The sequence below is a fragment of the Ranitomeya imitator genome, chromosome 4, assembly GCF_032444005.1.
Source record: "Ranitomeya imitator isolate aRanImi1 chromosome 4, aRanImi1.pri, whole genome shotgun sequence".
NCBI classification, from domain to species: Eukaryota; Metazoa; Chordata; class Amphibia; order Anura; family Dendrobatidae; genus Ranitomeya; species Ranitomeya imitator.
The window spans coordinates 463,894,866-463,909,001 of record NC_091285.1 but is presented as its reverse complement, the minus strand read 5'-3'; the positions used below and the strand labels follow the sequence as shown (position 1 = coordinate 463,909,001).

At 43.9% G+C, this 14,136-nt stretch overlaps 1 protein-coding gene across 1 annotated transcript in view; it reads left to right on the top strand.

The window, feature by feature from the left end:
- OTUD7A (OTU deubiquitinase 7A) overlaps positions 1 to 14,136 on the top strand; it is a 353,497-nt gene that overhangs the window by 315,076 nt on the left and 24,285 nt on the right. Inside the window, exons 13-14 of the mRNA XM_069765825.1 lie at positions 9,671 to 9,785; positions 11,031 to 11,115. Of these exons, the coding sequence (XP_069621926.1) occupies positions 9,671 to 9,785; positions 11,031 to 11,115 (200 nt within the window). The remainder of the gene's footprint in view (positions 1 to 9,670; positions 9,786 to 11,030; positions 11,116 to 14,136) is intronic.

Here is a 14,136-nt window from a genome sequence, read left to right as displayed (position 1 = left end):
GGACCTGGCATTTCTGAAAGTGAAAAACTCCTTTAATTTAAAAAGTTATTAGTGGGCTCTGAAAAGTTTTGTAGAACCAGTGTGGCACTGCCAGAGAGGTGAACGGGATGCAGATACAATAGAATGTGGTATTCCCTGGTGCCCAAGAAACCTGGAGCCCTGGCGGCAGCATGATGACTGATTTCATCTTGGTAAGGGGATGGTCACATGGCCTTATAACTCGGACAAAGATTGCTACACAATGCTTGTACTGGCTGTCCGACTCCCCAGACCCAAGCGTGACAGCTGCATAGAAGTACAAGCTCCTGTCAGGAGAGCCGATGGCCAGTCCGAGCATTGCGTTGCCATCCTCGTCCGATTTATAAGGTCATGTGACCCTTAAATCTGTTTGTTTTCCTTATGTTTCTTATGTGAGGAAATAAATATGCCAATTACCTCTTCAGTGAGGAAGAGGACTTGAGCTCTAGTGCCCGTCTACTGGAAGTAGCAATCCTAAAAATCATTATCGACCCTCTAATGAGCCTTGCCACATGACTTGGGATAAAAGCCAAACCAGAGTCTCAGTTTGCAGATAGTGTTTTGGGGTGTTGCCCTTTCAGTGCAAAAAGAACAATTAGAAATGAATTAGTCTTTTTATACCAGTGCGAAGTTAGATTTGAATGCTAAATACTGGTCATTGGTTTGTGCCTTATGTAAGTGTCAGTCTCCCCCCTGGCACTGAAGAGTGACTTCACATTGCACATGGAATGTATAGCCGCCTGACCTGGTGCTCTCCGTTTGGTATTTGATGCTTCATATTTTATTTTCCATTATGCTTTTCTGTCCCATAAATGAATCCAACAGAAGAAAAAATACAATGTCACTCTCAAAACTGACAAACAGGAGAAAAGCAGCACTACCCATTCACTAAGCAGTGCTTCAGCTCTCCTAATAAGTGGAGTATTGCTTTTCTAATATTTGCAAAAACCCATTTCTCTGCATCAGTGGAGACGTGCATTTAGTCTCCCTTTCTTCCGCCAGCATTAGAAGCAGTTGTTTTGCTGAACCGCTGGCGGTTCTGTTACTTTGGTTCTGGCTAGGAGCTTGCAAGGTAAGTAAAAATGAGCAAATTTAATTGAGTGGAATTGAATTCTCCTTGAATCTGTATGTTCTCCCCATGTGACCCCCGTAATATATCATCAAAGGGGTCACTTGGGATCATTTTGCCTTCATTAAATTTAATGTTACTAATTTTTAATAATGTGGTACATTCCATTTATCGCTTCCTTTTACCCCCCCCCCCCCCCCTCTTTAAATAAGGTTATTTTAGTCAGTGGTAACAACCTTCTAGAATCTAGATGATTCTTCAGTAAGTCATGTGATAAGGCAAATTTTGGTAACAGGACTTTGATTGGTAGTTGTCAGTTTTTGGCGGGAAACAGGCATCTATTTAAACCTCTGCTTTCTGGATCTGGAGCCGTCGGACTGAAGATTGTACATTGAAGTATCTCCCAGCCCACCCGGCCATATTTAATTGTTATTTGTTTTCTTGTCACGATCTTTCTTTTGAGGGGGTCGCCCAGCTAATGCTGGGTGGACAGGATTTGAATGTATTGAGGTAGTTTTGGGTGTCATTTTTTATTAAATATTTGATTAAAATGTATTATTATTTGAATTTACTTTGGGTATCCCTAAATAAACACCTCGGCCTTTATGTCAACTTCTGTTTGTGTCTCAGAATTTTTTAATTACATGATATTTAGACTGACAAGTTATAGGCAAGTATGAGCCCATGTTTGCGTGGGTTTCCTCCGGGTTCTCCAGTGTCCTCCCACACTCCACTGACAGGGAATGTAGATTGTGAGCCCCAATAGGGGCAGTGATGATGTCTATAAAGTGCTGTGGAATAAATTGAGCTATATAAGTGAGTAAAATAAATATACATATATATATTTATACAATATATTATAATATAATTGCCTTGTAATGTTTTAATTTCCACTTCTGTCTAGATGTCACCATATCCCAGAATTCCAAGCAGAGGAAGTTCACCGACCACCATATTAGGACACCCAAGTGATAGGTGTCTCAATATGGAAACTGCAGGTGATACCAGCCTATTGCGCGGTACCACCAGCAGAACACCGTCGCACCACACAGACACTCTATACGCCGTACGCACCACACACACAGACTCACACACACTCACAAACTCTCACACACACACACACTCGCGCAGCCTCTTGCGCGGTACCACCTGCGGAACACTGTCGTGGACACACCGCCGCCAGGATCAGCTGAATGATTCACTGTCGCCATCTTTGTACAGGTGGCGTGCATGCGCAGTTTTAATGTGACCGCCACTATCTGTCTGCACAAAGATGGCGGTGGTCTGATTTACTGCTCCTGTGTGTGTTCAAGAGAATGCCACGAATGTGCAAAGCAGTCATCAAAGCAAAAGGTGGCTACTTTGAAGAAGCTAGAATATAAGACATAATTTCAGTTGTTTCACACTTTTTTTTAAGTATATAATTCCGCATGTGTTAATTCATAGTTTTGATGCCTTCAGTGTGAATGTACAATTTTCATAGTCATGAAAATACAGAAAAATCTTTAAATGAGAAGCTGTGTCCAAACTTTTGGTCTGTACTGTATATACACACACATACATAAATACATACACACACATATAGTGTGTATTTGCGTGTGTGTGTACACATATATGTGTTATTCACATGTCCCGTCTGAATATAATATTCAGACCTCCAAACCTCCTCTTTTTCCCCTTCATCCTACTCACTCCAGGCCAGGACTTCCAGCATGACTAGGCCTCTGACGTCCGTACGTGCTGTGGCATCATAATATGACAAGCAGTGAGGTCCGAGGCCTAAATTTGCCAGAAGACATAGCATGGAGTGAAGAGGCTGGAGATACATTTGATGGGGGGAAATGGGACTAGAAGAGGCAGAGAAGACAGGGTGGCGGGCTACTTGAGGGGTCAGCAGAACAGGTGAGGGGTGAGGGTCTTGCTACATTTTCTTTTCCTCTTTTACATCTTATGTTTATTATGCTCTGGGGTCTGGATTGAATTTACCTGTAAAATCCAAACAATTTGGCGAATCCGAGTCTGTGCAGCCCTGCTCCTCTCTACCCTGATGGTCCGATTACCAATCTGCTATCGACCTCTGAAGAGCTGAAAACTGATGCAAGAGCATCATCTAGAACCAGCGCTCACTGGTATATATGTCTGCTGTAGTGGCTAGCAGGTGTGGTGTGGCAGGTGGCCATGTGGTTAATGGGGGGTATATATCACAGAGGTGGGTGGCCCTGTGATGGAAACCTGGGCTTATTTTGCTCAGTAGATCTACAGCTGAGGGTTACTGTAAATTGGGAAGGCTTCCAGGTGACTTGGAAAGATGGTGTCATGTCGGACGCTATTAACACTGGGGCGTCCGACAGACAGCGGTAATTCCACTTTCGTCCACTAGACGCTCAGTGGCATCGGCTAGACTTTATCCAGGTTGTCCAGGGTTAAATCTAGCTGGTAATCGGGTTGGAGGCTGGGTCACGCCCGTGGCCTTTAAATAGTCATTCTGGACTTTGGGCGTCGCCGATTATAGCTTGTGTCTTGTGCCTGGTGATCTCGGTCTGGAGTGGTGGTCTAGGAGGAAATATCATATCTGGTGGTGTATTATCCTTTGTCATATTTCTCCTTCCTATATTTGTATTTGTTTTGCCCTGTGCACATTATAGAGTTTTCCCTGTCTGTGCTTTCTGTAGGGGTTGGTGTGTGGTCTTATCACTGGGTGGCGGGTGGAGGTTTCAGCATAGGACTGAAACAGGAGTCAGGGTCAGGCCTGGCGGCCCAGACAAGCGCACCATCAGTGTAAATTCTGGGAGAGGGACAGACAGGGTTTTCCCTAGTCTGAGGGATATCGCAGGGGCCCGGGTAATCAGCTGTAGTCTACCCAGCACCCGCGTGACATTATAATTGGCCAAAATAAATTTTGGATGCCATGGATTCCATGACTTCCATAACCCGCCAGTTGGAGGCGCTGTCCTTACAGGTCACTGAGTTGAAGGGGGCAGTTCAGCAACAGGGTCTTGTAGTATCTAATGTGCAAGCTGAAACTGCAGGAAGGGTTGCAGAGCCAAAGATTCCTTTACCTGAGAGGTTTGCTGGGGAACGCAGTAAATTTGTTGTTTTTCGTGAAGCTTGCAAATTATATTTTCGTATGCGCCCGGTTTCCTCAGGTAATGAGGCTCAGCGTGTGGGCCTAGTATTGTCATTACTAAACGGAGACCCCCAAGCATGGGCATTTTCATTACCATCTGATTCAGCTGCATTTAACTCAGTGGAGTTTTTTTTTCTGCTCTTCGGCTCATATATGATGATCCTGACAGATTGGCTCTAGCAGAATCTAGAATACGCGGAGGATTACTGTTCTGAATCTCGCCGCTGGGCGGTGGACACACAATGGAATGACCCGGTGCTGCGGAGTCAGTTTGTACATGGGGTCTCGAGAAGGGTTAAACAAGCTCTCCTGATGTATGAGACTCCTGCTTCTTTAGAGTCTGCCATGAGTCTTGTCCGCATTGATCAGCATTTGCGTCAGGGGGTGCAAGAGACGCCGCCTATGGGGGAGGGCGTAGGTGCACGTGAGGTTGCTGCAGGTGAGCCCACGGAGCTTATGCAAATCGCAGGGGTGTCACATCGAGTCCCCTCGCTCAGGAAGCAGGGGGCCTGTTTTTGCTGTGGTAAAAAAGGGCATTATGTAAATGCTTGTCCTCTGTTTTCTAAGAAAAGCGCAACGGTGGAAAACTACTAAGCTCAGAGGGTGTGGAGGAAGCCAATCTAAGCTTATGCATATCCTCCATGGTGGTCTCTCAATGTATGCTTCCTGCCAGAGTTATGGTCGCTGGAAGAGAGCTGCCAATCACAGTTTTTGTGGATAGTGGGTCAGCCACTAATCTCATTGATGAAGGAGTTTGCGCGCATGGCCTGGTTCACGGTCGAAAAACTGCCTCATCCTATCCGGGTGGTCACCATCAATGCTACTCCACTCCCTCAGGGGGAGATTACGGAGTTTGTGGCTGAGGTTAAACTCCACATTGGGGTCCTACATTCTGAGCAAGTTACGTGTAGGGTGCTCAGTAACCTTCCTGCACAAATGGTTCTGGGTTTTCCATGGTTGTCCATGCACAACCCGGTGATTGACTGGAAAACTCAGGACATAATTCAGTGGAGCGGATTCTGCCAGGAGAATTGCCTGGCCACATGTGTGTCCGCTGTGACTCCTAGCATTCCTGAGTCACTGTTGGATTTCGCAGATGTGTTTTCTGAGAAGGGTTGTTCAGAATTGCCGAAAGCTAGGATGTTTAACATCTCTGGTCCTGAGAGGCAAGCGTTAAAAGACTACATTGCTGAGAGTTTGAGCAAAGGGCACATCAGGCCTTTGTCCTCGCCCGTGGCAGTGGGCTTCTTCTTCGTTAAAAATAAAGATGGCGGACTACGCCCGTGTCTGGATTTCAGGGAGTTAAACCAGATTATGGTTCATGATCCATACCCTATGCCACTGATACCTGATTTGTTCAACCAGGTGGCTGGTGCTAAGTGGTTTTCCAAGCTTGACCTCAGGGGGGCGTACAACCTCATAAGAGTCCGTCAAGGTGATGAGTGGAAGACGGCTTTTAATACTCCTGAGGGTCATTTTGAAAATTTGGTGATGCCATTTGGGTTGACAAACGCGCCTGCAGTATTTCAACATTTCGTAAATGATGTGTTCTCGCATGTACTGGGGAAATTCGTTATTGTGTACCTAGATGACATTCTCATTTACTCATGCGACCGTGATACTCATTTAGAGCATGTGAGGCAGGTGTTACAGCTACTCAGAGAAAATAAGCTCTATGCAAAACTGGAGAAATGTGTTTTCTCAGTTCAGGAGTTGCCTTTCTTGGGTTATATTGTGTCTGCTTCAGGGTTTAAAATAGACGCCGCTAAGGTGCAAGCGGTGCTGCATTGGGAACGGCCTGATAACCCAAAAGCACTCCAGCGGTTCCTTGGATTTTCTAATTATTATAGAAAATTTATCAAAGATTTTTCTACCATTGCTTAACCTTTTACTGACATGACGAAAAAGGGTAACGATTTCTGCGCCTGGCCTGAGGCTGCTGTGCGCGCATTCGAATTTCTGAAGAACAGTTTTGCTTCGGCCCCCATTCTGGTGCAACCGGACGTATCAAAACCGTTTACCGTGGAAGTTGATGCGTCTGAGGTTGGAGTGGGGGCGGTGCTGTCACAAGGCTCATCCTTTGGTGAGTTGCGTACATGCGCCTACTTTTCCAAGAAAGTGTCGCCCGCCAAACGTAACTACGATATCGGCAACAGGGAGTTGTTGGCTTTTGAGGAATGGAGACACTTCTTGGAGGGGTCGGTCCACCAGGATACAGTTATCACCGACCATAAAAATCTGCTTTATTTAGAGTCAGCCAAGCGTCTGTCCCCCAGGCAGGCTCGCTGGGCATTGTTTTTCACGCGATTCAACTTTTTTGTTACGTACCGACCGGGGTCTAAGAACACTAAGGCAGATGCTTTGTCTAGGTGTTTTCCGGGGGGAGAACCTCGGGAAGATCCGGTACCCATCCTCCAAAAGGGTGTAGTGGTCTCGGCTCTCACGACAGAGGTTGAAGCGGAGATTGCCGAGGCCCAGGAGGAAGTACCACCAGAGCTTCCCATTAACAAATCATTTGTACCGCTCCATCTTCGCCTAAAGGTGTTGGGTGAGCATCATGATGCTGTTCTGGCTGGACATCCAGGGGTTAAGGGTACCTTGGAGTTGGTGTTGCGTCGGTTTTGGTGGCCCAAAATCCGACAGGACGTGGTCTCGTACGTATCAGCATGTACCACGTGTGCTAGGGCTAAGACTCCTCGCTCCCGTCCTGCTGGCTCATTACATCCTCTAGGGGTTCCCAGTAGGCCATGGACGGAGATCTCCATGGATTTTATTACAGACCTGCCCTCCTCAGCTGGGAACACTGTCATCCTGGTGGTTGTTGATCGGTTCTCAAAGATGTCGCACTTTGTGTCCTTGCCTTCATTGCCTAATGCGAAGACTCTGGCTCAGGTTTTTGTGCAGGAGGTGGTCAGACATCATGGGGTCCTGTCTGACATAGTGTCGGATAGGGGTACTCAGTTTGTGGCAAAGTTTTGGAAAGCATTTTGCTCATGGCTGGGGATCAAGTTGACGCATTCTTAGGCGTTTCATCCTCAGTCAAATGGTCAGACCGAGCGTATGAACCAAAATTTGGAGCAGTACTTACGCTGCTTTGTTTCTGACAACCAGGAGGAGTGGTCGACGTTCCTTCCTTTGGCTGAGTTTGCTATTAATAATCACCGCCAGGAATCGTCTGGGGAGTCCTCGTTCTTTTGTGTGTATGGGTACCATCCTCAATTTTGTACTCTGCGTCCGGGTGGCTCTGCTGGCGTTCCGGAGGAGGATCAGCTAGGAGCACAACTGTCAGCCGTTTGGAGGAGAGTGAAACAGTGCTTGCTGAGCGTGGGTGCAAGGTACAAGCGAGTGGCTGACAGTAGATGTGTGCCAGGTCCGGACCTGAGTGTGGGTGATTGGGTGTGGTTGTCCAAAAAGAACATAAAACTTAAAGTGCCATCCTTGAAATTGGGTCCAAGATTTATTGGTTCATTTAGGGTCACCGCCATCATTAACCCGGTAGCCTACCGATTGGAGCTTCCTACGGTATATAAAATACACAACGTGTTTCACAGATCTCTTTTAAAGAAGGTGGTGGGTTCTGTGGATGCGGCACCGATGCCACCTCCAGTCTTGGTGGATGGCAATTTGGAGTTTGAAGTCTCCAAGGTGGTTGACTCTCGTATAGTGCGCCGCACATTACAGTACCTGGTACACTGGCGTGGTTATGGGCCGGAGGAAAGGTCTTGGGTACCAGCTTCGGACATACATGCGGACCGGCTGGTCAGTATGTTTCACCGCCGCCATCCGGACAAGCCGGGTCCTATAATTCGTGAGGGCCCTGGGGTCCCTCGTAGAAGGCGGGATACTGTCATGTCGGACGCTATTCACACTAGGGCATCCGACCGACAGCGGTAATTCCACTTTCGTCTACTAGACGCTCAGTGGCGTCGGCTAGACTTTATCCAGGTTGTCCAGGGTTAAATCTAGCTGGTAATTGGGTTGGAGGCTGGATCACGCCCGTGGCCTTTAAATAGTCATTCTGGACTTTGGGCGTCGCCGATTATAGCTTGTGTCTTGTGCCTGGTGATCTCGGTCTTGGTGGTGTATTATCCTTTGTCATATTTCTCCTTCCTATATTTGTATTTGTTTTGCCCTGTGCACATTATAGTGTTTTCCTGTGTGACTGCGGCGTGGTGCGTTTTTAGTTTTCCCTGTCTGTGCTTTCTGTAGGGGTTGGTGTGTGGTCTTATTACTGGGTGGCGGGTGGAGGTTTCAGCATAGGACTGAAACAGGAGTCAGGGTCAGGCCTGGCGGCCCAGACAAGCACACCATCAGTGTAAATTCTGGGAGAGGGACAGACAGGGTTTTCCCTAGTCTGAGGGATATCGCAGGGGCCCGGGTAATCAGCTGTAGTCTACCCAGCACCCGCGTGACAGATGGATGGGTCCAGTCACCTACATACACCCAAGGGGCTGTGTCTGAACACCCAAGATGGTTTCTGTGTGTTTTGTGCACGGGCAGTGCTGACTAGGCTGAGCCAGAGAGAGGAGGCCTGTGGTACACGTCCGGAGAGGTTGCCTCTGAGGATAACAAGAATCCGAGAACCAGTGCGATCGTCACAGACAGTTAATGAAGACTAATCCGTGTTAGGCACACCAAGCCTCAGCGAGAACCGGGGGTACTGTAAAGCCGAACGGGGGACCGAATGGTGCACTGGGTGCTGCATGTTCTGAGATTCAGTTCATGCTGTGTATTAATAAACTGAATGGACTTTTGTTTTAACCCTGAGTGTCCCAGCTCAGCGACGGCCAAGTGAGTACTCCCCGTCCACAGATAGTGGAGAAATACCACACAGGTTTCTAGTTGGTCTACTGTCTGTGCCAAATAGTAGCAGTAGTTGGATGCTTTTGACAGAAAATGGCCTCCAAAATAATGTTGTTTTTTTAAATAAATTTGAAAGATTCCAGTCTGAGATTTTTGAAAATGTAAATAATTTCTGGGTGTGTTCTGTATATTTAGTGCGGCTTTTCTGAAGGCATTTCTCTTTTAGTCAACAAGGATCGTGTTTTTTGAAACTTCATATGTGAAATTGTCCATAACATTAATTAGTGTTCATGTGAGCGATCGGGAGATCACAGCCCTTATCGTTGCACCTGGGGGATGTCGGGGGAGTTGACACTTTCCTCTGGAGTCAGCAGCCACAAATGATGTCAGCAGCGGCCTCTCTAGTGATGTCTCCTGGATGTAAACAACCTGTGGTCACCTGGACTCTGCTGCCATCTTGTGGCCGTAATTCCCTACTACAACACACAGATATTCCAAACAAGTTTATAGTTAAGGCATTTTTGTTTTATAACAGTGAGAAAAGAATCATGTTAATCTTTATCTGCGAATGTTAGTCCATACTCCACTATGATATATATTTTTTGCATCATGTTAATTTCTAGGTCTAAATACATAGTCTTTTTCCCCCACAGCCGTTATTCCGTTGACCGACTCTGAACACAAGCTTCTACCTTTGCACTTTGCAGTTGACCCTGGGAAGGACTGGGAATGGGGAAAGGATGATAATGACAACATTAAGCTCGCCAGGTAATATTCATTTTTTACTGTTCGAAGATTCCATTTCTGCACACGGTTTCAGAGAATGTCAGCTCTATTGATTATATTATTTAAAGGCTACCAATGTTGTTTTTTTATACTTAAATGCATGTATTTTGATATGTAGAATTTATATATATTTTTTAATATTTTTTATTATTTTTTTTGTTAAGGTGGATTCAACTTGGCTTCTTTATATGACTATACATAGCTGATTTTGTATTAAAGCACCACTCCAGCATTTTTGTAATTGCATCACTGAAGTGGTGCAACTAATCTAAGTTCCCTGCCCCTAGTCTTAAGAGCTGTCGTCTATAGCTGTTGCCATTGCTGCTCCATTCCGGTCTGCCATCTTCTAACTGGCCGGATGTCAAAGGTAACGGTCACAAGCTCTCAGTGTAAGTCTGAGAACCTTGTTTTGGCTCTCATAGACTTACACTGAGAAGTGACCTCCAGCTCGCCCAGCAAACACTGGAGTGATGGGGAAGGTCACAACCTGCTGGAGACCGACTGGAGCGGTGCCAGTAACAGACAGCGGCTAGTAAGGCTTAGGGGCAGGGAACTTACATTAGTCATGGCAAAAAAAAACAAAAAAAAATGCTGGAGTTGTCCTTGAAATAGTTAGGACAGCTGGGTGACAGACTCTGGGGGAAAACGTAAGCTCCCTCTCCTGTAGCTCTGCCTAAGGCCTCGTTCACGCATCCATTTTTCATGTGTGTGTATATTTTTGTTTTTCAAGGTAGAACACCTATTCGTTCTAATCTATGGAGCTGTTCACATGTCGGTTGTTTTGCAGATTAAGTGTCTGAGACAAGTCCGTTTTTTATCTAAGTTACAGATAACTCGCCTGAACAAACTGGCAATGGAAAAGATGGATGCCATCTGTACGTTATCCCATTGCTGTCTATCTTTACTGTTTATTTGGTAGAAGAAGCTTCAAAATGTATAGAGAGAAATATTTTTTTTATCATACAAGTAGATGACACATCATGGTAAACATGGACACACACACAGTCCAATAATGCATCAGCACATTTTTTTCTTGTCTGCAAATCTGGATAAGGCCTAAAGTAGATTTTTTTTCAGGGAGAATATTCTAATGCTGATTGTTATTTATTAGGTTGCTATCTAAGTGAATGGTGTATTTCTTACATTGATAAATACTTTCCTTTCCTAACTGAAACACTGTGTGAGCGTGTAATGTTTCTTGCTGTCCTTTTCATATTCACTTTACAGTTTGATCTTATCCCTGGAGGCCAAACTGAACCTTCTGCACAGCTACATGAATGTAACCTGGATACGCATCCCCTCCGAGACACGGGTAAATTCTCACTGATCACATCCAAGATTCAGTTATATATATATATATATATATATATATATATATATATATATATATATATATATATATATATATATATATATATATATATATATATATATATAAATGTGTATATACATAAATTTAGGGAAAATGGCCAAATTGTGCCCAAAGTGTCAATATTTTGTGTGACTATCATTGTTTTCAAGTACTACCTTAACTATCTTGTGCTTGGAGTTCACTAGAGCTGCACCAGTGGCCACTGAAATCTTCTTCTACTCATGCATGTCATGGAGCTGGCTGATGTTAGCGACCTTGCGCTCCTCCACCTTCTGTTTGAGGATGCCCCACATATGCTCAATAGGGTTTAGGACTGGAGACATGTTTGGCCAGTCCAGCATCTGTAGCCTCAGTTTCTTTAGCAAAACATTGGTCATCTTGGAGGTGTGTTTTAGGGTCTTTATGTTGGAGTACTGTCCTGCGGTCCAGTTTCCGAAGGGAGGGTATCATGTTCTGCTTCAGTATGTCACAGTACATGTTGGCTTGGCATTGACAGCTTCCTCAGTGAACTGTATCTCCCCACAGCTGGCAGCACTCATGCAGTCCCAAACCATGCCACTGACTACTTTACATTGTGTCAAAATGTCATATTTTCAGTATTGTCCCATGAAAAGATATAATAAAATATTTACAAAATGTGAGGGGTGTAGTCACATTTTGTGACATACTGTGTATATTTGTGTGTGTATATAGCAGAGGATAATGTTGAGAGTTGTATTCAACTGTTACCAGCGAGAGCAGGCGTCTGCTGATGGGAGTATTCATCAGCCGCCACCTGCGAAATAACTAACTATAAAAAAAAATGACATGGGGCTCCCCTGTATTTTTGATAACAAGCCAGGCAAAAGTGACAACTGAGGGCTGCAACTCTCAGCTGTTAGCTTCAGCAAAGCTCATTATCAAGAATGGAGGGTTCCCAACGTCGTAAAACGTCATATTTTTCAATTATTTAATTGAATAATAAAATAAACAGTGTGGGTCCCCCCTATTTTTGACAGCTATCTAAGCTAAGGCTTATCTGGGGGGTTGGCATTCTCAGGCTGGTAAGGGGCCATAAATATTGCTTCCCCAACCTAAAAATGGCGGCCCGCAGCCGCCCCATTGCTTCTCATGTTTCCATGTGCAAATGAGAATAAGGATGATCCCTCTACACTGTGACATCCCTTCAGATATTTGTAGACTATTTGTAGCTATTAAGTCTCCTCTAAGACTTCATTTTTGCAAGCTAAACCAGATTCCCAGATCCTTTAATCGTTCCTCATAGGACTTATTTTGCAATCCACTCACCGGTCTGGTAGCTCTCCTCTAAACTTTCTCCAGTTTTTCAATGTCTTTTTTTAAAATGTGGTGCCCAAAACTAAACACCATATTCCAGATAAGTCCTGACCAAAAAGGAGGGGGATTATTACTTCACATGATCTAGACTCAATGTTTCTCTTAATACATCCTAGAACTGTGTTTGCTTTTCTTTTTTGCTGCTGCATCACACTGTTGACTCATGTGCAGTCTGTGATCTATTAACAAGCCCATGTCTTTTTCACGCTTGCTGTTGTTTAATTCTCTTCCTCCCATTCTGTAGATGTAATTTTAGTTTTTCTTGCCCAGATGTAGAATCTTGCATTTCTCCCTGTTAAATACCATTCTATTAGTCACTGCCCATTGTTCAAGCTTATCTAAATCCTTCTGAATCCTTTCTGTCTTCTCTAGTGTTTGCTATCCCTCATAGCTTTGCATCCTCTGCAAATTTGATTAGTTTACCTTCAGTTCCCTTATCAAGATCATTTATAAAAATGTTGAACAACATTGGGGCCAGGACAGGGCTTTGGGGTACCCAACTTGAAACACTATTCCAATTGGATGTGCAAGCATTTACAGCTACTTTTTGAGTATGATCACTGAGCCAGTTATGAATCCACCTAACCGTAGCTTTGTCAATCCCATACTTGGTAATTTTTACAATAAGGATAGTATAAGATACTTTATCTCTACTTCTGCAAAGCATTTGATATTCTATAATTTCCCTGATCCACCCAGTCAGGGATTCCATCATAAAAGGAAATTAATTTAGTCTGGCTTGACTTGTTTGCTACAGACCCATGCTGGCTCTGGTTAATTACTGCATTCTTATCCAAGTACTTGCATGCATGCTTTTTAATAATCTGTTCAAAGATATTTCCTGGTATAGAAGTAAGGATCACTGACCTGTAATTTTCCTGGTTCCATTTTCTTTCCTTTTTTTTGTAGATAGTGACAACATTTGCCCTTCTTCAATCTTCTTGGACTTCTCCTGTTCTCCAGGATTTTTCAAAGATTCTAGCTAGTGGTTCTGCAATTTCCTCTGCTGTCTCTTTTAGTACCTAAGATGTAATTCATGTGGACCAGGAGATTTAAATTAATTTAAATTAGCTAAGTGTTCCCTCACTATTTCTCTGTTTATAGATAGTGTGGATTATTTTATTCCTTCGATGGCACCGTGAAGATCAGTTGATGTTACAATTACTTTCTTAGAGAACACAGATGCAAAATAGGAATTTAAAATTTCGGCCTTCTTAACATCATTTTTGACCATCTACCCCTTTTCATTTTGTAAAACCCTATAGCATCTTTGACTTTTCTTTGCTTTTAACATACCCCTCAAATTCTTTTACTGCTTTTGACCTTCCTTGCAACCCTTACTTCATTACTGGCTTTTTCTCTTCGAACGCTTGCCATGCATTCCTTTCAAACAGCATTATATTCCTTTTTAAATACAAGCGCTTCTCACTAAATTAGAATATCATTAAAAAGTAAATTTATTTCATTTCTTCAATAAAAAAGTGAAACTCATATATTATATAGTCATCATTACAAACAGTGATATATTTCAAGTGTTTATTTCTGTTAATATTGATGATTATGGCTTACAATCAATGAAAACCCAAAAGTCATTATCTCAGTAAATTAGAATAATTAACAAAAACA